At 39.1% G+C, this 21499-nt stretch overlaps 1 protein-coding gene across 2 annotated transcripts; it reads left to right on the top strand.

Moving 5' to 3' along the window:
- Nucleotides 1-2300: 2300 nt before the first annotated feature.
- On the top strand, nucleotides 2301-19040 carry tsen54 (TSEN54 tRNA splicing endonuclease subunit). 2 transcript variants are annotated; one of them, XM_041220468.1, is made up of 11 exons: nucleotides 2301-2386; nucleotides 7921-8079; nucleotides 9193-9256; nucleotides 9806-9889; nucleotides 12105-12203; nucleotides 13073-13125; nucleotides 14120-14218; nucleotides 14398-15038; nucleotides 16873-16933; nucleotides 17455-17571; nucleotides 18607-19040. In XM_041220468.1, exons 1-11 carry the CDS (start codon nucleotides 2316-2318, stop codon nucleotides 18755-18757), a joined length of 1599 nt encoding a protein of 532 aa, XP_041076402.1. In that variant the 5' UTR covers nucleotides 2301-2315; the 3' UTR covers nucleotides 18758-19040. The 2 variants fall into 2 exon arrangements, with proteins under 2 accessions (XP_041076402.1, XP_041076403.1); XM_041220469.1 differs by lacking the exons at nucleotides 16873-16933; nucleotides 17455-17571; nucleotides 18607-19040 and adding an exon at nucleotides 15973-16490.
- The last annotated feature ends 2459 nt before the right edge of the window (nucleotides 19041-21499 follow it).

The following is a 21499-nucleotide window of genomic DNA, read 5'->3' as shown; positions in this document are numbered from 1 at the left end:
CCAAAGCACTCCAAAAATCTGTCCTGTATGGTAGGGTGGCAAGAAGGAAGTCATTACTCAACAAAGCCCACCTTGAATCCCATTTGAAGTATGCAAAAAAACACTAAGGAGATTCTGTAGCCATGTTGCAAAAAGTTTTGTGGTCTGATTAAACTAAAATTGAACTTTCTGGCCTAAATGTAAAGCATTATGTTTGACGCAAACTCAACACAGCGCATCACCCAAAGAACACCATCCCTACTGAGAAGCATGGTGGCGGCAGCATCATGTTATGGGGATGTTTCTCATCGGCAGGGACTGGAGCACTTGCCATGGGAAAATGAATGAAGCAAAGTAGAGAAATCCTTGAGGAAAACCTGCTGCCCTCTGCAAGAAAACTGAAACTGGGACGGAAGTTCACCTTTCAGCATGACAATGACCCAAAGCACACAGCCAAAGCTACACTGGAGTGGCTAAGGAACAAAAAGGTAAATGTCTTTGAGTGGCCCTGTCAGAGCCCCGACTTAAATCCAATTGAAAATTTGTGGAAGGACTTGAAGATTGATGTTCATCAACACTCCCCAAGGAACTTGACAGCTCAAACAGTTTTGTAAAGAAGAGTGGTCAAATATTGCCAAATCTAAGTGTGAAAAGTTGGTAGAGACCTATCCCAACAGACTCACAGTTGTAATTGCTGCCAAATGTGCTTCCACCAAGTATTAACTCGGGGGGGGGGGGGGGGGGGGGGGGAGACTTATCCAATTATGATCTTTCAGTTTTGTATTTTTAATAAAAAAAAATTTTCCCCTAACAGTGTGGATTATGGTGTGTTGGGTGTCTCTTATTGTATAAAATACTCTATGTTATGACCGGCGAGCAACACTGATTTATATACAACAGAGCCCAGGAGATGCATGACAATCACTGTTGTGGATGTAAAACATGGTGCAGGTTCTGAGATATGACCTAGTGTAAAGACTTGCCCCCATGTGACATATTTTACTTTGCATAGGTAGACCTGATCACTAACACAGCATTACCAGCAATGGCAACTTCACAGTGTATTAGAATACATACAGTATTGCACATGCACTAGCTCTGGTTCTGGTGTCTGTAGGTGTCTAGTGATACTCTGCCCTTCTCTGATCTCAGCACTGATAAAATGATAGCACTTCAGTTTAATTCAGAAGATGAATACCAGGGTGGATATTGAAAGGTTAAGTTTGTTTCTAACCACTGCTCTCTGTGTGAAGAACCTCATTTCTAGTGTGTCCTCTGGTCCTGGTTTCTGTACTGCACTAAAATATTGGTTAGGGTAAAAGGAGTAGGGTCAACTCATTTTAAATGTATTAAATTTGTTTAACAATATCAGACCCTCATTTCAGTCACTTTCTGTTTTACAGATATTTGGTCCCCATGTCTCCCATGTGCAGCAGGAACCAAAGTGTAAGAGTGAAGTGGGTGGGTTCTATTACCTGTAACACAGGAAAGAGCTGAATTCAGGAATGTTGCAGCTGGATAAATGTCTCCAAACCTGAAGGAAGAAGGACATGAACATTGCAATAATACAAATAAAGGTGCATGAATATATTTGATCAGGCAGGCTAGGGCTCCCAACAAATAAGGTACTGTACACAGAACACTGATCATTAATCCAAACCAGTTAAGACTGGACCCAGCTCAGATTAGTGGTTTTGTTCTTATCATAATCTGCACCATACTAAAAATGCCTTTTTGTACTGTTTGTGTTTTTTATATTTAATAAAGACTTAGAGGCCGATTGAAATGCTGAACACACTTTTCATGGAATTGTGACATTGAAGTTTAGTGACTATGCCAGTGCATTTCATTATGATAGCAATGTTCAGATTACTGATTGGTATAGTGGGGTTCGGTTTAGTGAACATACAGTATACTGTACTGTACTCTGGTGGCAGTGTGGAATTCAGTACATGGTCCTTTGCTGACACCCAGTGGCCATACTATACAATGCCCTGACAAAACGAACTCGTGACTTTGCTATGCACATTAAAAAAAAAAAAAAAAAAAAAAAAAAACATCCTGGTTTGTTAGGATGTTTGACGAGTATGACTCATAGTATATCTCATGTATTGATATATTCTGTGTAACACATAGCACAGGTAAAAAATACGTTCCAACTCTATTAAGAAAGGTATCCATCTACAAAGGCATATCATCAATTTGCGATATCTTTTGTATATGGTCAATTTGTTTAATATCCTCTGTTTGACCATGCCGCAAACTCAACGGGCAGTAGGACCCAGCGGAATCAAAGCCGCCTGACTGACTGCAGTCCGCTTGTTTTTTGTTGTAAAATGGCGGACTGCGCTGAGAAGGGCTCTGCAAGTGCTTGTGAGAATGAATACTGGTCTGGTGAAGTGCTCAGGTAATAATAAACCGTGAAGCTAACACACGTTTAATCTGTAAACCATGCGCAATTGGTTTGCAATCCTAACAGCTGTGTTATTGATAAGTAACAGGTACCGGAAATCCTGCAGTACACGTGGAGTTGTTTAGGAGTGAACTAAATATAAACAGTGCTATTTATATATAAGTTCGATGTGAATTAAGATGACGTTAAGTGCAGTTGTTATTCTTGGCTTACAGAATTAATTCAAAACTAGTTCCCAGCGTGATGAATCGTGTATGTTAACTAGTCACTTGATCACTTGTTGTTCTTGGACTCGTACATTTTAGTTTTTTTTTCACGATAAATATAGTGTGGTACATCAGAATGTTTGGGGGAAAGTGACGAGAGAACATTTTAAATTGGTAATGATAAAAGTTGTGTCGATAATTCAACGCCGTTCTGTTATGTCAGGGTTATTTTTATTTTATTTTATTTTATTTACTACTACAGTTTTGTGTCGGTTTACCTATTATTCTATTCAGTGGTTCCCTTTTTTTTTCAATATAGGGCCACCTTGGTGTTTGGATTATTCCCAGGGACCACTTGCTATGCATTTGTTTACCATAGCATTTTGAAACTATTTTGGCCTTGGGTCTCCCAATTCATCAAGGAATATGTTGTCATTGTGCACATTGAAAGTTGCTGAAGGCAAAGTTCCCGTTTCTTTTGTTTAAAACGGTTATTTTTTCACATTTTGAATTCTGTATTCGGTGTGTTTTTATGCACATTGACCAATGTTGGCCACTCAGTGAGTGCAGTAACTAAGTTGCATTAGAAATGTTACTGGACCAGCACTGGTATTTACATTTATTTACTGGGTTCGAGGACGACCCAGTGTGCATTACTTGTGAGCAGGTTGTGTCAAACGAAACTTAAACCTGCAAAATTGGCTTCATAATGTGTAACATTTAGTTAATATATATTTTACATTAGAAAGCTTTTTAAGTTAATGGCGGCTTTCAAGGCGTTGCTTGGTATTGCAATAAAGGGAGCTGTAGTATAAATTAGTTTATAAACACCCATAAGAAAAGAAAACAGATACAGTCTTTATGTTTTCATTTAAAGTGGGGTGCTAGAAATCCCAAGTCGAAGGCAGGGGATATGGGGGTCGTCCACCAGCGAGGGTACAGATAAGTGAATAACTTTTTGTTCATTTTTTGTTTAAATGATTTTAGGTGTGGAGCAAGTAAAAGTTACCAGTGTCCATAAAAAGTAATTACAAAATAATGTATTTATATTAGAATTTTAAAACCACAAACTTGTCTTGGCACACCGTACATTTCAAAGTAAGTGAAGTCCACATATTTATGCAAACAACATTTGGTTTTGCAATAATTACGAGCTGAAAGAAGTGGTGAAAGAAAGAACCAGAAATCAGTTAAATAAATAAATTATATTTCAGTCACAAAACAAACAATGTCACATTGTATAGATACCATAATGCCAAGTGAGCCTGATTAATTTAGAAATTGCTTCCTATTTTTCTAAAGACCATAAGTAGTAGTATTAATTGGTAGTACATTTGAATAAAGAAAAGGTAAGCCATAAGCTGTATTTTGTTTTGTATTTTTTTAATGTTTTCAATCTCTTTGCAGTTATACAAAAAAAGACACATTTGAAGTTTCTAAAAATATTAATGAAACCAACAAGTCGTTACATTTATTTTTAGACTTCCAAGATTCCAAGTATACATACAGTGCCTATAGAAAGTATACACCCTCTTTCAAAATTTTCTCCTTTTGTTGCCTTATAGCCTGGAATTAAAATGCATTATTTTATTTTTTTTTCACTTATCTACACATCCTACCCCTTCCAAGTGAAAAAAATATTCTAGAAATGTGTAAAAAAGTCATTAAAAATAAAAACTAAATTAGCTCAGGTGTAACCAATCGCCTTAAAAATCACACACCATGTTAAGTGGCCTCCATCTTGTTAAATTGTAGTGATTTACTTGATTTCAGGATCAATTCAGCAGTTTCTGCAGGTTCCCATTGCCAGGTAGTACATTTCAAAGCAAAGACTCAACCATGAGCACCACTAAAATTGAACTTTTTGGCCTAAATGCAAAGCGTTATGTTTGGCGCAAACCCAACACAGCGCATCACCCAAAGAACACCATCCCTACTGTGAAGCATGGTGGCGGCAGCATCGTGTTATGGGGATGTTTCTCATCGGCAGGGACTGGGGCATTTGTCAGGATAGAAGGGAAAATGAATGTAACAAAGTACTGTGAAGTCCTTCAGGAAAACCTGCTGCCCTCTGCAAGAAAGCTGAAACTGGAACGGAAGTTCACCTTTCAGCATGACAATGACCCAAAGCACACAGCCAGAGCTACACTGGAGTGGCTAAGGAACAAAAAGGTAAATGTCCTTGATTGTCCCAGTCAGAGCCCCGACCTAAATCCAATCAAATTTGTGGCATGACTTAAAGATTGCTGTCCTTCAGTGCTCCCCTTGACAGAGCTTGAACAGTTTTGTAATGGAGAGTGGTCAAATATTGCCAAATCTAGGTGTGCAAAGTTGGTAGAGACCTATCCCAACAGACTCACAGCTGTAATTGCTGCCAAAGGTGCTTCCACCAAGTATTTACTCGGGCCATTGGCCTCTTGGTAGCCTCTCTGATCAGTCTCCTTCTTGCTCGGTCATCCAGTTTGGTGGGATGGTCTGATCTAGGCAGGGTCTTGGTGGTGCCATACACCTTCCACTTTCAGTTTTGTATTTTTAATATATATTTTTTTCTCAATAAAAACTTTTTTCCCCTTAACAGTGTGGAGTACGGTGTGTAGATATGTGGGGTTAAAAAAATCCTCATTTAAATGAATGAAACTCTGAAGCACTGACACAACAAAATTCAAGGGGGTGTAGACTTTCTATAGGAACTGTATGTAACGTGGTTAAAACTGTTTGTTTTGTTGCTTTGTAATACATATTGTAGTAGCACAAAGCGTGATCATGTAGAAATGTGTTTTTGCAAGAGCTGCGTAACCAAATTTTGTGAGTTGTTTGTGGAGCACCTGGAGTTTACTCACGGACCACAAGTTGGTTACCGCTATTCTATTTCATTCTATTATTCCCACATTTGCTACCAACACAGAGTGACAAGGTGAAATATTTTTTTCTTCTTTTCACTTAATCATTTGGTAATTGACTACTTTTTGGAACAACTGACAAATGTTATTAACCCTGTAATGCCCAAGCATTTTTTAAATAAGAAAAGCTACTTTATTTATGTAATTGCATTGTGTTTTTCTTCTCTCTGTCCAGAAAGACAGTGTATTGCATATAGTGATGAGTTATTAATCTAAAATACGATTAATTTCCAATTATTAAATTAAACACAGAAACCGGCTTCGAACGATTAATAAACTGCACAATTTCGATCGATTATTATACTATAGAACTTCACGTTTTCTTTATGGACACGCATCATAAAAGTTCCTTCTGCATCTCAGCTACTTTCAATTCCAGCGGTTTGCTTCAGGCAACCACTGAAGTTGGGATCTTTAGTGCAAGAACCTCGAGACCAGTCCTTCTGTAATGCTTCCATAATGTGTACAAAACGGCACCATGAACAAAAACATACAGGGAGCGGAGCGTACCAGAACTCTCTTTATAAATACTTCAGCAAAAGAAGGTGAGCAAGTTTAAATACTGTAAGTTCATAAATACAAACTATTTGCATTTGCTTTAGCATATTTATCAATCGCCTTATTAATGACATTTCATTCCTCAAGAGAAATGCAGCGGATATTAAATTCTGTAAATATAGAGTCAGTCCGTGTCCAGATCAATCACCCTTGAAACCAAAGTGAAGGTTCATGGACGTTGATATAAATATGTATTTATAAGTGAGCTCCCCAAAGTTACTGTATTGTTTTACTGGGTATTTCACTTTTATGTATCTGTTAGTGTTGGCTCATTTTAGTTTAGTCAGCGAGACAGGTTAATAAATTATTTTTTTTAAAATAATGTTTCAAATGTCTATTTTTTGTATTACTTTTAATATTATTAAATGAAACGATATATAAGAAAGAATGACAACCTGAAACAAAAGATTATAATTATAAAAAACATTTAATCAGGAGTCTTTTTTTCCCGCAAAGAATGATGTTATTAGAATAATCGATAATCGTAACTGCAGTTTGGATTATTTTCAAATATTGAATAGATAACACAGTGTAACAAATTTTTTTGTTCCTGGGTAGTAAGTGTTATTTCCTAATTGCTTATGCCTCAAAAGTATAGAAAATGGCTATTATTCCCCACAAACTTTGCTTTTGTGACCAGGACAGTGATATTTCAAAATATCAGTATTTCAATGGGAAAACGCGTGTCTTTTCGTTCACATAGTCAGAAAAAAACAACATATGACTTGACTACAAAAGATTTAGAAGTGAGTAGTTTTTCGAGATTTAGGATTATACTGTAAATACAGTATAATCGTAAATCTCGAAAAACTACTCATTTCTAAATCTTTTGTAGTCATTTTTGTATTACTTAGTATAAATACATGTTAATTTGGATTCATATGTTGTTTTTTTCTGACTTTATGTGAATGAAAAGACACGCATTTGCCCGTTTTCCCTTTGGAAATAGTTATATTTTGAAATATCACTGTCCTGGTCACAAAAGCAAAGTTTGTGGGGAATAATAGCCATTTTCTATACTTTTGAGGCATAAGCAGTTAGGAAATAACACTTACTACCCAGGAACAAAAATTGTGTTACATAGTGTAATCGAATTGACTTGTAAAAGTGATACTCGCTCATCGCTAATTGCATATAAAAAAAATTCTGGCTTGTAAGGCTGGATAGAAAAGCTTATAATATAGAGGGGCAGTTAAGTATTGTGTATGTATGTGATACAGAAATGGGCATACAGGGTTCAAGTAATTGCTTAAATGTATATTTTGTATCATACATATTCATAATTTTCTCCTCTATAATAATACAGTGCTCCCCCATTAGTGAAAAACTGTGATTCATGTGTGTTCTGTATGATTCTCTATTGTTCTCTCTGCTTAGATTATTAATTGCCATGCTTACTAACTTACTAACAAGAGGCTGTGTGGTTCAGTGGTTAAAGAAAAGGGCTTGTAACCAGGAGGTCCCCAGTTAAAATCCCATCTCACTGACTGTGTGACCCTGAGCTTTTCACATTACCTCCTTGTGCTCCGTCTTTTGTGTGATACGTTGTTGTAAGTGACTCTGCAGCTGATGCATAGTTCACACACCCCAGTCTCTGTAAGCCGCCTTGGATAAAGGCATCTGCTAAATAAACAAATAGTAATATTAATAACTTTTCCAGCAAACAAAAATTCTGAAATGCTTTCTCAAGTCTGATTGTGGGGTAGAATGGATGTGATGTATTTCAGCCATCATTCATTGGTTTCCTTCCCATGGTAGAATTGATACAGTCATACATTCTGTTAAATGAACTAATATGAACATGGTCGTTTTTTGCCAGCTAATATGCATTTCAAGTGATATTAAAATATTCTTTCCCTGACAGTCCCTCAGAGCTGTTTGCGGCTCGCACCCGGGACCACAAGCTCCCTGCGCGAGGCCAGAAGGACTTTCTCCCTGACGGGTCCCAGCGGCAGGGTGAGAAGCTGCGGAGAGGCCTGGAGGAGCACTGGAAACTGGTCTCCGAGGAGCGTGTCGAGAGGCAGTGAGTCTGACCAAAGGGGTCATGTAGCTGAGTGGCACAGAGTTTGCAGGTTTAAACCATTAGGGATATAGAGCAGTGGTTCTAACTGTGTTTGCTTGAAGGGGAAAAGCACACTTAATCATTTGGTAGCTAACTTTCTGAACTGTAGTACCTGGGCATATATTTAATTTACACAGTTGACACACAGTTTTACTTTAACAGGGAATTGTTTTAGAATAATCATCCAATAACCATCTCCTCTATTTTCGTGTAACGAAAGTTACACCCATCTACGAAGGGAGCTTAACCCCCACTCTCGTTGCTGGCAAATGTGCAATGTGAACAATATGATGATCTACAACTCCACTCATTAAATACACAGGTGTGTTTTGATTTATTTAGTACCTGCTCATAAATACTTCTTAAAAGCAATTACTTAGAAGATGTCAGGATAGGCTGTACAGCAAAAATATGAGCAAACAGAATTTTGTTATTGAGATTTCAAACCAAACTGCAAACTCCAAAAACTTACCTTATATAATTCTCTCAATACAAAATATAAAACGTTTGATGTATATCCTCAATTACTTATTTTAACTCAGTTCTATCAGTATTCTGCAACATGTGGCCACAAAATACAAAGTAATGTGTGAGTAACAAGGACCCCATAAGAAGCATTCCCGGTGGTGCAACAATGCTGAATATTAAAGGCGGGTCTATTTTAAATAAAAGTGACAAACAGAAACCTAATATTTCCTATGGAAGTTGTTTCACCTTTACTGGAACTACCGTAGGGATATATTTGCAGAAATTAACCTTATTTTCTCCATGTGTATTGAATCCTGTGTAGGTTCACTTGTGCACATTTTCTGATTTCAAGGTCATTTTTCATACATTGTACCCTTTTTTTATGCGAGCGCCATCTTTAAACAGTATTATCCTTTAACATTAATCACATCTCATAATGGTAAACACCTTACCAAAGACTGAAGTTGGGCTATTGAAGGTGATGCAATTTCTCTATTAAATATTTCATTTTTGGCTGTCTCTTGTAGTTTCTTTTAGACCCTTGTCCTCTGGGAGACAATTTTGAGCAGTGTGGATTCTTTCTCATGTGTACTCCTTGTTTCCTAGGGGGAGTCTGGTGAAAGCAGAATGGAAGCCCAAAGACAATGTTGTGGTACTCAAATGTCCAGCGGTGAGCTTTTCAAATGGAATAGCATGGAAGATTAGCAACATGCTACAGCCCTGCTCAACCAGTGCATAGGGTGGGACTTTAGTTCGGAGCATATGATAAACAAGCATGCTGGCAACATACTTCCCCTGCAGTGGCTATAAATACACAATAGTGAACATCATGAAAAGATCCATCACAAAGCCTTGCACTGTGTAAAAAAATGTACATATTGACACAAAACTACTCCACATTCTGATTCTTCAGTATGTCGATACCAAGTGTCATCGGGATAAGCAGTTCTCTAGATATGCAAACGTGTGCCTCCAGATACCCTCAGATACTGATTCTTCCTCTATTGAAGAATGTCCTTCCGAAGTTGCATGTAGCGGTTCTCCAGTTGATATGTGACATATGAACGTACGTATGTAAAGACAGACAGACAAGCATCTCCCTATGTCCTCATATTCTAACTTGTGCTTTCTCCTCTACCTCTGTCATGGGAACATACCGCACTGATAGTAACACACGGGCAGAAGAGCTAACCGCCTCTTTCTGTCTTTTCCAATCTAGGGGAAGTTTTGGCAGACCATGGGCTACTCTGAAGAGGGGAAGCAGTTTCTCCAGTGCGAGGAGGCCCTGTACCTGATGGAGTGTGTGAGTGAGAGGGCTAATTCACTAGCCTGCCCTTCACTTCTGGAAACCTGGGTTTAAATCCAGCTGCTTGGGTCACAAGAGAAAGGAATTAATTGTTCTTAATCTCAGAAATGACAAAGTTCAGAGAAAAAACAGGGATGGTTCATGCTGTAGGTTAATGTGTCGTGAGTCTCTCGCTTGTATAAAACTAAGCTGAGCTGTGTGGTTTACAGTGTGCTTGAGCACTTGGGTCCAAAATGTATATTATAAACAACACATTTTTCTTGGGTAACAAACAGGGTTTGGCTTAATAATGGCTGGTACATACATTGCATTCAAATAACTACCAAAAACAAAACAAACCAGGGATAAAACCAGAGAAATGGGTTTATTTGATCACTAACCACTAATTATCATTGCTTATACCACTTGAAACATTTGACATTCAACTGATATTCATTCCAAGTGCCATTGCCAACTGCAGTTGATATTCCATCTCTTAGCAATAAACTGAGATTTTTTAAAAAGATCTCATGAATTCTAATAAAAGTGTTGATGGCTACCGGTCACACAGTTGTCAGGTTTGTAAGAAGTGTTGACAAGGGTGGATTTGGTCACTGGTTTCTTTTGAGGTTTCAGTTTTCAGCTGAACAGAAAAATGAATCAATGAAAAGATCAGAGCGCAAAAACACAGCAGCAAATCGCATTGTGAGAATGGTGATGAGGTAAAGAAACAATTTGTTATTGTGAGGCAGGTTTTGCCAACCTCCTTTTGTGTCGAACAATAGAGTGGTAAACAAAACAAAAAAAATACAAAAACATTTAGGGCAGTGTCCGAAGGTTCGAAGGTTCGTTTGCTAGCCAGGGATTCGAAGATTGTTTCGAACCATCGAAGGTTCGTCAGACTGGTTATCATGGAGGTATAACCAATCTCTGAGGTCACTTGACAAGCGTAAATTCATATTATTAGTTTTATTAATATTTTTAGTAGTAGTAAAATGTGACTCATAACTTTCTTTGAACGGTGACTGTTAAATAAAGCTTTGTCCGCTGCAGTTGGTGCTGGTGCAATGCAAGCTTACTGTATAGATTGCAGGCAGGCTCAATTACATGTAAATAAACAGCATGTATTTTTATTTGTTATAAAAACATGATTACTGTTCTATATAACATATTTTTTTTAACTACATGTGAATGTTTTATTCCATTTATATGCATTACCTGTAAAATAATAGGATTTTCAATCAAATATAAACAAGTAGCTGTGGTGACGTCACCAAAAAATTATGTAAATGAGTACCAATGAAGGTTCGAACCTTCCTTCGGTAATGTATTCCGAACCTTTGAAGGTCAAATGTGCCCTTCGTTGTAGCCCGAAAAACAGTAAATGTTAAACTAATGAGAAAGAGACAAACGTGATTACCACCATTATAGGGAGATGTGGCTTGTTGGGGAGTTATATTCCTACATAATATATTCCTCTTGTTGTTTCTGTTTCTGCCATCGCATCCCTGTGAGGGATGTCACAAGGATGTAATGACAGAAGTTGAATTTGGTACAGACCAATGAATCTGAACAACAAGCAGTATTAAAGTGTTACAGAACTCTCTGCAGCGTTTATAAGAAACCCAGTACTTTACCTTTGCTGTACCCTTTGTTTTGTGTGTCACAGCCTTTTTTTATTGTATTACTGATTGTTGTGGTATTTATTTATTTATGTATTTATTTTTAATTCCTGCATCATAGGTATACAACTGGGAAATTCCTTTTTTTTTTTTTTTTTCAACTTTTACTCTGGCACGTTCGCCAGGATCAGGAGAGAGATTTTTTTTTCTTTTAAATATTGCAGTGTATTCAGTTCATGCTCCCTCCTGCAACAATGCTGGTGGTCTGATTGAAATGAGTGACATATTGTGGGAACAGAAAATCAGCATTCAGGAGGGAGCGTGATCTGGATACACTGTGATCCTTAGAAGATACGTTTCCCGAGTAACTATTGAGAAATATATTGCCTGGTTGATTTTATGATCCATGATGGTCATTAAACATTTCAAAATAATTGACAATATGTTTAAAAAATATAACACAGGACACAGCAAAGGTAGCATAATACATACACTTCACAGGGTGTTCTGTAACACAAGACAAATGCAATGGTTCCTACCCATTGCAAGTTGATTAATTACAGTTTCAGGACAATGTGTGACAGTGTGTTTTTTGGAATGTATTTCTCCAGGGGAATGTGGAGGTGTTTTACAGAGAGCTGCCTCTGTCTGTTCAGGAGGGTTATGAGCTGATGCTGTCAAACAGGACGATCTCCCTGCAGCAATACCAGGTACAAGAGGCAGGGCACACAGCTAGCTGTTTAGGGTAAAGTGTGGGGCAGATCTGGTCCTACCTCAGATCTGGTACTTGATCGGGACAGCAAGAAGTAGAAGTAGCATTAGTAGTCACATTGCGATATACCTGAAGTACTACTTCTACTGCTAATTGTTTAGCTATTCAATAATGTATTCTATATCTATTCAATAATGTATTGCCCACTGATTATTTTAAGTGATAAACTATGCTGACAAACTATAAGAAAACACCTTCTGTTAACATTGAATGCAATTGCTGAAACATTTGTATACTTAACTTCTGAAGTTATGAATGAATCTCTAATGCAAGAACACCCCTGCCAAAAAAAGTAACTCAAATGAGTACTATTTCAGGAGATTTTTAATGCTGTCTTTGACTTCAGTCGTGAATATAATTGTAAGTCTGACTAATGCATTTTAAAACACTTTTTTCTCCAAATTGGTATTACAAAGATGTTTTTTTTTTATAGAGAATAAAGCACCCAGCAAAATGAGGTCAGACATAATTCACTCAATAATAAGTAGTTTTAAATTACTTGCGTTAGAATTTCAGTTGGTGTTTTAGTTTTTTTTTCTTTGACAAACTAGCATACTAACAATTTGGAGTAAAAAAAAAAACAAACCTTATGCTCGCCCATATTCTGATTGGTGGCCAATGTGCTGCGCAGCCCTCTGATTGGCTGAACAAGGAGTGGGTCGAATTTAATTTTGTCTGACCAACTTTAGTAAGCACTACATTAAAACTGCAGATTATTGTAAGTGCTAGCCTGAATGAGCAGTCACAAGGCTCTTAAAGACTGTTAGCAATCTTTGTTTCCTCACTGTTGCCTCATTTTCTCTACAGGTGTTCAGTCATCTGAAGAGACTGGGTTATATAGTTAAAAGATTTGATGCCAGGTAACCTTCATTTGTTTTTTCTGGCATGTCCATCAGTTTATTTTTGAGATTGACACATTTGAGTGGTTTCAGAATGCCTTCAAGTGATTGTAGCTAACAAAGTAATTCCATCTATCTCTTGTGTACTTTCGTTCACTATATACAGATATGGCCCAAAGGTTTGCATCACCTAGAATTTTAGGATTGAGACATTAACATCATGTAATCAAAGAAACTGCAAAATGGTATCTCAAAAGTCTACCAGAAGCTACAACAGTAGTACAGTATTTAATGATTTCAAAATGTCACATTTTGTCAGTTTTTATGACGTTTATATGGAAAACTACAAAAGCATCATGTAATTCAGTATGTTAACGTAATGTTATTCAGCAAGTTTCATTCAGCTTTATGAAGCAACATTTAATTAATTCTATAGGGTGATGGCCATAGCTGTAGGTCTGAAATGTCTAGAAATCCATGTTATTTAAACATGTTATCTGGTGCTACACTTGGAGCTTTCAGATTGTGGTGCACTCCCTTGATCTTTTCACCTGAAGAATCAAATCGTGCATCTTTCCTGTCATTAACCAGTCAGCTGCTTCCCCTGTTGACTGACATGCTTTCAGCCAGTAACATCCTTTGAACCCAAAGACACTGCTGAGATTAAATGACCTATGAAGTACAAGTGGAATAGTTTTCCTGAGAGGAAAGCATGGGGATTGAAAGTAATAGCTCATTTCAGCACCAGGTATGATGTTTTAAAATAATGTGTTTCTTTCGGAACACCACATTGGAGACCTGTGTAGCCGGTGGAAGTGATTTATGGGATCAATCTGTTTGCTACAATCAATTTAAGTTCTGCGGTAAAACGATTAAAGGCCCTAGTGCTTACATAAATGATCTTGTTGTCTGAACATGTTTAGTTGGGGTATGTAGCATATAGTGATTGTGGCACTGGGGTAGAGTTTGAAATCATTTTCATCATCTTCCCTGTGCTGTGTCCTGTGTCTTTCAGTGCCGTTCCCTCCCTGTATGAGAGACAGCTGAACCTGTTGCAGAGACGAGACAAGGCCGACAGGCGCCATCGAAAGAGAAAGAGGAGCCGCAGCCCCAGGTAATGAGCCACTCTGCCTGTCTAGTGCTAAAGGGGGGAAACTTGTCTATTTGTTCACTACTGTCAGTTTAGGTATGGCATCTAAACTGTCTAAATTATTTTCAGTTACAATAAAGTTACACAGTAAAAATTTAAACATCTGCCACTGTTAAAACAAATGTTCTGTTTGCGTTAACCAGCAATTCCAAGGATACTCCAGAAGGACAAAGCCAGACTGGAGAGAATACTGAACAGAAGGCACAGGAAGATGCCATGAGCAGCAGAGAGGACAGCCAGAAATCTGGGTCTAGTACTTGCGTGATCCCACCTGAACGGGCTGCTGCCTGCAGCATGGAGGTGAAACAGGAAGGTACCTCTGAGGAGAGGTCTTGTTGGTGGGACTTCCCCCTGGTTCCACAATCGGAGCAGACAGAAGACAGGCAGCCACACTCTTCACAGCCCTCCGGGCTCAAGTGGGACTTTGCAAGAATCTCCTTTCCCAATCTGGGCTTGGACTGCCCTCTCACCAGCCTGCAAGCCCCAGACCCTGTCCTGCTGCCCAGCGCTGTCCCTGCCAGGGCCTGCGATGCCTCGGCCTGGCTGCAGAGGCTGAATCTCAGAGACGAGCATCTGTCGAGGAGGGAGAGGGAGCAGAAGGACAGGGAGAGGCATTACAAGAGAGGAGTGAACGAGGACAGGGAGGTGCGGAGCTGCCGGAACTGGCAGGACTACAAGGAGCTGCTGCAGAGAAGGAGCCGACAAAGCTGTAGGAACTGGCCGGCTCACCTTTGGAACGAAGCTGTCAAGCCACTCACTGCTCCTGGACAGGCCACCTCCACAGGTACAGAATAGAGTCTCGTCGCTGACTTTAAACCCCCATTCGTGAATACTGTCGTAATGTTACTCTAATATAACAAGAAACCCACACTAGTCCTATACCCAGTCCTGGGTTTCAGAGCTCCCCTTAATTAAGTATAGTAGCTATGATCAGGAGCTCGGAGTTTGAGCTATCAGGTCCCTGGTAATTAAATAACTCCTCCCTTATACAGTGGCTGGATGAACATCACCTAATAGTAAACCTGTTGACTCAGATGAGACTTATTCGTGGTGCATGCATTTCAGAGTAGAATTGACAAATGTCTTCAGGCAACTGGTCATTTCAGTAATGTAACAAGAGTTCCTGAAACCCTGAACTAGGTGAAGGACTAGTGTTAGTTTGTAACTTTGTCCTTTATCATGACACACGCTTCTGTAATGATACAATAGGTCATGTAAAGGAATTGTCCACATGTGTCGTCTTGTTTTCATTAATTCCCATTTATACCTTTCTTTGCCTTCTTCCAGTATTTTCAGATCAATGAACAGACAGTCCTGCCGTTTTTAACAGTCCAGTGATTAAAGTCACGCGCGAACCACAATCCTAACTGGGGCTATGACAGAGTCTCAATTCAAACAGGTTTTAGCTCTGTCTGCCTGATATAAAAAAAATTTCAGTACAATGGCAGATACAAAATCAACTAGACATGTTTAGACTGATGTTTTAATATGTATTTGGGCATAGTTGCTGCAGTGGGCTAATTCACTAGCCTCTCGTGCCTTAAATTTAACTACTTTGGTCACAAGAGTTTCAACCCAGCATCCAGTGGACATTTACGTTTAGTGTGCATCACAAACTGACTTGCAGTTCTCTCTTATCTCTCTCTCTCTCTCTCTCTCTCTCTCTCTCTCTCTCTCTCTCTCTCTCTCTCTCTCTCTCTCTCTCAAATTCAAAAAAGGCTTTGTTGGCATGGCAAAATAAAATTAGGTTTTGCCAAAGCACTTAAATAAGAAACATGACTAGAGACACAATACAAACAGATAACCCCCATTCCCCTTTTCTTTTTTCCCTTCCCTCCCCTATACATATTTACAGTGTCAACCATGAACAATAATGTCTGGCCCCCATGCAGAGTGTCTAGGCTGTTTCTCTCAGGTAGTGGTAGGCGGCTACATACTGGGCAGCGAGCTCTGCTGTCTGCTGCTCTTCTACTAACAGGACTGATATTTTCTCTGTGTCAGAGAGTAAAGGGAATTATGTGGCTTGATTGGCGAATTTGGGGAAGAACGTGTCCCTGGTTTGTTTGTATTGGGGGCAGTGTAACAGGAAGTGCATATCTGTCTCGACCTCTCCCAAATCACAGTGACAGCACAGCCTCTCTTCTTTGGCTATCCAGGAATCTTTATGCTGGCCAGTTTCAATGGCCATGTTGTGGTCACTGAGTCTGTACTTGGTCAGGATCTGCCTTTTTTTGTTTTGTATTTTTAACAGTCATGAGATATTCTACCAGGGTAAACGCTTTTTAGGGCCAGATAGCATTCTAGTTTATTAAGTGATTTAATTTCATTTTTCCCAATGGGATTTATATTTGTTTTCCAAGCTGAAATAGATTTTTCTAATTTTGTTGCTGGGAGTTTTTTGTTGTTTGTCTGTCTGTGTGAAGGGAAGCACTCTTGCCTGGCTGTATCCAGGGGTATTGTCCTTGGTTCTGCACTAAATATCTGATGTTTGATCACCCTTACATTGTAAACTGGTGTTGTTAGATTGCTAGTTTCTGACCTGTCTGATCTAGATCCATTTGCCGGTCCATCAGTTCTTTTTTTTTTTTTTTTTTTTTTTTTTTCCCTGTGAATCTAAGGTGACCTGCTGCAGCAGATTGGTTTGATGCAGCCTTCTCGACTGCTTGATGAAGCTGCCGGGTAAGTGTGCTTGTGGGTCAAAGGGTCCTCTTCATAAAATAGTTTTATGGAATTTTTTTTTTTTTTTTTTTTAACCTAAGTTCATGAGGTTTTGTACACTTTGATTTTCTTACTTAACTTACAATATCGGTGTCATCCAGTAAAAATTAACCCTTTCACTATCGCATTGTATTTCAAACTAAACTTTTGCATTGTTTATTTTTCATCATAGACCTCTTTGTTTCTTGTACTTTATATTATGAACAGCTGCTTAATGTGAACAAAAGTCTATGACCTGAAGCATCCACATTTATAAAGAGGGTACTGCAATAATGAAACAGCAGCAAGTTATCAGTATTTATTATCTTTTGAATGTGATACAAAACCAATGCCCAAAATAAAACAGTCATCTGAGGATTCACAGATAATGTTCCAAAGCTAAAATACACTGAGTATGGGTTACAAAAAAATAAATAATAGCAGTTGTGCTGTAAAATGTGATGCAGCTGCTCACCTGGTGGTATCACTGTCTGTCTCTTCAGGCTTGTGGAGGATTCGGGAGGAATGAAGATTTCCTTTGATGTCTACCAGGCGAACACTGTAGCTGAGTTTAAGAAAAGCAATCCAGGGAAACCCTACTCAAGGATGTGTGTCTGCAGGTAACAGATATTGAAGATCTCTGCTAGCGCTATTGTGCGATCATGCTTTTCAGATTTGGATATACAGGGACACATGATTGCGCAAGTCCAGGAAGCTAAACCATTGGGAAAACCATGCCATGCATTTGGATAGGGTTGTACTTATGGTCATTGTCCTTACTGCTTTCACGGCTTCTTTCCTGTCATTAGCTAATCAGCTGCTTCCTCTATTGACTGACATCCTTTCAGCCAGTAACCTGTCCCAGAACCATGATCATGAAGACACTGCTGGGATGACACAGGAAATGGCAGCTGAAAACATTCTTTAACCCACTTTAGTAGATATCAAGTTTTCTAATGAAAATGCAAAGTAGCTGTACATGTGTTTCTTTCAAAGCAGTTAAGACCAATGTTGCTAAAGGAAGTTCAAACCAGGTAAGATTTATGGAGCTATAGATGGATTGTGGATTGGGTTTATAATGGCGAGGACAATGGAGCTAAAACTATTTACACAGCTGAGAAAACTGTAACTGTTACTGCGCAAACTAACTTTATAGAAAGACTACCTTACAATAGGGTTAAATAGTTGTGTCTTAAATCAGCTGAGGACCAAGTGAGATTTGGAGTCCTCCAGTTCAGATTCCCTTCCTTTCTATGTTGCAGGTATTTGGACCCCCTCTCAGCCTCACACTCCCTTTCATTCTGTGCATCACACAGGACTTTAGTGTTGGTCAAAGTGAAAACAAAGCCTGGGAAACTGAACAGATAAAAGGGACAAAGGGGTTGATTTGATGAACCTGTAAGCCACAGCTGGATTGTATAGAAGCATTTGAACCTCCTATTTTTAGAGGTAATATCAGGATAACCATGGGTGCAATCCAGGGTTATTAACCACTGCTGTAAAATGCTCCAATATAATTCAGCTTTGGTTTGCCTCTGTGGGGTGCAGTTCAAGTGAAGGAAACATGTTTCTACATTCCTGGTTAGCGTAACCCCATTTAAATTAGCGTTGCCTTATCATTACAGTAAAAAAGGACGTGTGGTTTTGTGTTGCAGTTTCGACGGGCCAGTGCCAGACTTGCGGACCCTAAAGAGACTGGCTTTTCAGAGCGGGGATGTGCAAGTGACCTACGCCGTGGTGGACAATGGAGACATCTCCTTCTACTCCTTCAAGGATTTCCAGCTACCCACTGACTGCTGCCACTGAGGCAGTGCCCACTGACTGGGTGAACCCCATGTGGGAGCAAACCACACTGGGGGGGGGGTCATGAGAACAGCAAAGTGGTAACTCCTTCATCATGTTGTGATGGCCATATTCCAGCCTCCAACCTCCAGCCCCCAGTTCCATAACTTAATATAAACAATTTGGAGAACTGTTTTATACTATATTCAACTTTAATGTCTCTAGTATACAATACTGTGGCATTTTAATTCTGGTTGAGTTCAAATGTTTTTAAGCAAATAAAATGGAGGAAGGTTTTGCTGCACAACATGAGTGGTCGTGTTTTTTTTTTTTTTTTTTTTTTTGGTTTATCAACAATAAAGGAGGTATGAATGCGTGGTTGATTCACCATTACTAAGAACTGTTTTATGATGTAAGTATGCGTGCAAAGAGAAGCCAGGGTCACTTTGGGATGGAATGTCCTCTCCGCTTGTCTCTCCAGCGATGTCAGCTGTGATGTGGATGCCTCTGTTGTGTTGCCAGTTTCGTTTTTGTTTGCCGCCTCAGGTCCTGCCACCTTTTCATCACCTGGTTGACTTCCACGACAGCAGTGACTTTCTCCACTATAGTGGACCATATGGCCTCTTAGGTAGCATAACATGTTGGTAGAAGCTTTTCCAAATAACTGAATTTCATGCTGTGTGACCTCAGCCATAAGGACTCAGCTCCTCAGAAAACCTTTCTGTGTGCCAAGTGGACTTTGCTTCCTATCCATCTGACAATTATTTTTTTTTTGTTTGGTTTGATTTTCATGCTCCACTAATCTCATACAGTGCCTACTGCTCTCTGTACTCCTAACTCTCCTGTCCTCTGGGCTGTAAGTGCGGCTGCTAAATAACCCGATGCACAGGCAACACTCATTGTGACCCTCATTATTATAATTGCAGCTCATTATTTGTGCACATTGAGTAATTTGGATTTTGCAGCCACAATTGTTTGCACTGTACCTATCCTTCCATCAGCCCCAAAATGCCTTATTGGTCTGGACCTTTTCTACAAAAGCTTTGATGTGCATGAATACATTTATGATCATACGCTTGAGTGACTATGACAGAAGCATATGCACTTAATTCTCAAATTCTCAATTAATTCTCAAACTGAACGCAGTAGGGATTCAAGGAAATGCATGTACATGGATTAGGGTGTGGTTAACATGTAGAAAACAAAGTACTGATTAGAGGAGAAATCTCAAAATGAAGTGAGGTAACTAGTGGAGTACCACAGGGATTCAGTCCTCTGCTATTCCTAAGTACATTAATGACTTGGATTTTGGTTTAGTAAGCAAACTTGTTAAATTTGCACATGACACAAACAGGAGGAGTGGCAAACACTGTTGCAGCAGCAAAGGTCATTCAAAATGATCTAGACAAGATTCAGAAGTGGGCAGACACATGGCAAATGATAGAGAAAAGTGTAAGGTACTACACACAGGCAATACAAATGTGCATTCATCTAGACTATGTGGGGAAGCTATAAAAAAAAAAAAGGCCAACAAGATGCTCCGATTTATTGTGAAAAGTGTTGAGTTTAAATCTAGGGAAGTAATTTTAAAACTGTACAATGCATTAGTAAGACCTCATCTTGAATATTGTGTTCAGTTCTGGTCACCTCGCTACAAAAAAGATATTGCTGCTCTAGAAAGAGTGTAAAGAAGAGCAACCCAAATTATTCCGGGTTTAAAAGGCATGTCATATGCAGACAGGCTAAAAAAATTTAATCTAATGTTGTTGAAGCTGACACCCTGGGATCTTTGAAGAAGCTGCTTGATGAGATTTTGGGATCAATAAGCTACTAACAACCAAACGAGCAAGATGGGCCAAATGGCCTCTCATTTGTAAACTTTCTTATGTTCTTAATCATCAAATCAGTGACACGGTTGATTGGACACTGGTTATGGAGTGATTTCTGCTATTGAATTGCAAGCTTGAATAAATGCAATCACAGAACAAAAAAAAACAATATGCCACATCTGTCAAGAGAGCCACGCCTTCGTGCTATCAGCATGTTGGAGGCTAGACTAGGGCATCACAGCCAGCAATTTCAAACCTGGCGAGACGGTATAACCGGAGACACTCTGACAGGCCACGAACTAAGAGACCAAGAGTCGCAACACCTGCCCAAGATCAACAGATCATTTTGCAGCACCTTCATGATGTCAATTGTTAATCAGCACAATAAAAAGTTACTGCACCTGTGTCATTTTTTGATCACATCTAGTGAATTTTATCCAAATATAAGTGATAAGTTTCTTTTGATGTTCAAATATAAGTGATACGCAAGGAAGTGTTATGTGTGGGTCGTCACTGAACAATAATGAGTCAAAGACACAGCATTGGCTGTTAACATGCCGCACAGGCGCACAGATGTAATTCAACACAAGTGCTGCCACTAGGTTACCAGCAATGGTAGCCCTACCGTCAGATTTAATAAAGAAAACAAAGCTAAAAATGTTTGCCACACAAGGCGAGCGCCAGTCTCACTAAAAGAGATGTACCGCTCCAGGAACCTACTACACTACGAAAATCCTCTACTGTTTGTTATCAACATCCCCTAAACTAACTTACTGCTATTGCTCCCAAAGTCCCAGCCTCCAAGTGACTGTGTGTCATTGCTACGGTCCTGGCTGAGTAGAGTATTCACAGGCACCGTCTTGCAGTTGAAGGTTTCGGCGTAGTTATCCTGCAGAGTGGATGCTGTCCTCCTGGATGTCAACAAAGTGCAATTTAA

This window comes from Polyodon spathula, chromosome 20, assembly GCF_017654505.1.
Source record: "Polyodon spathula isolate WHYD16114869_AA chromosome 20, ASM1765450v1, whole genome shotgun sequence".
Lineage (NCBI taxonomy): Eukaryota > Metazoa > Chordata > Actinopteri > Acipenseriformes > Polyodontidae > Polyodon > Polyodon spathula.
The sequence above is the reverse complement of the archived record's forward strand: the minus strand, read 5'-3'. Positions and strand labels throughout refer to the sequence as shown.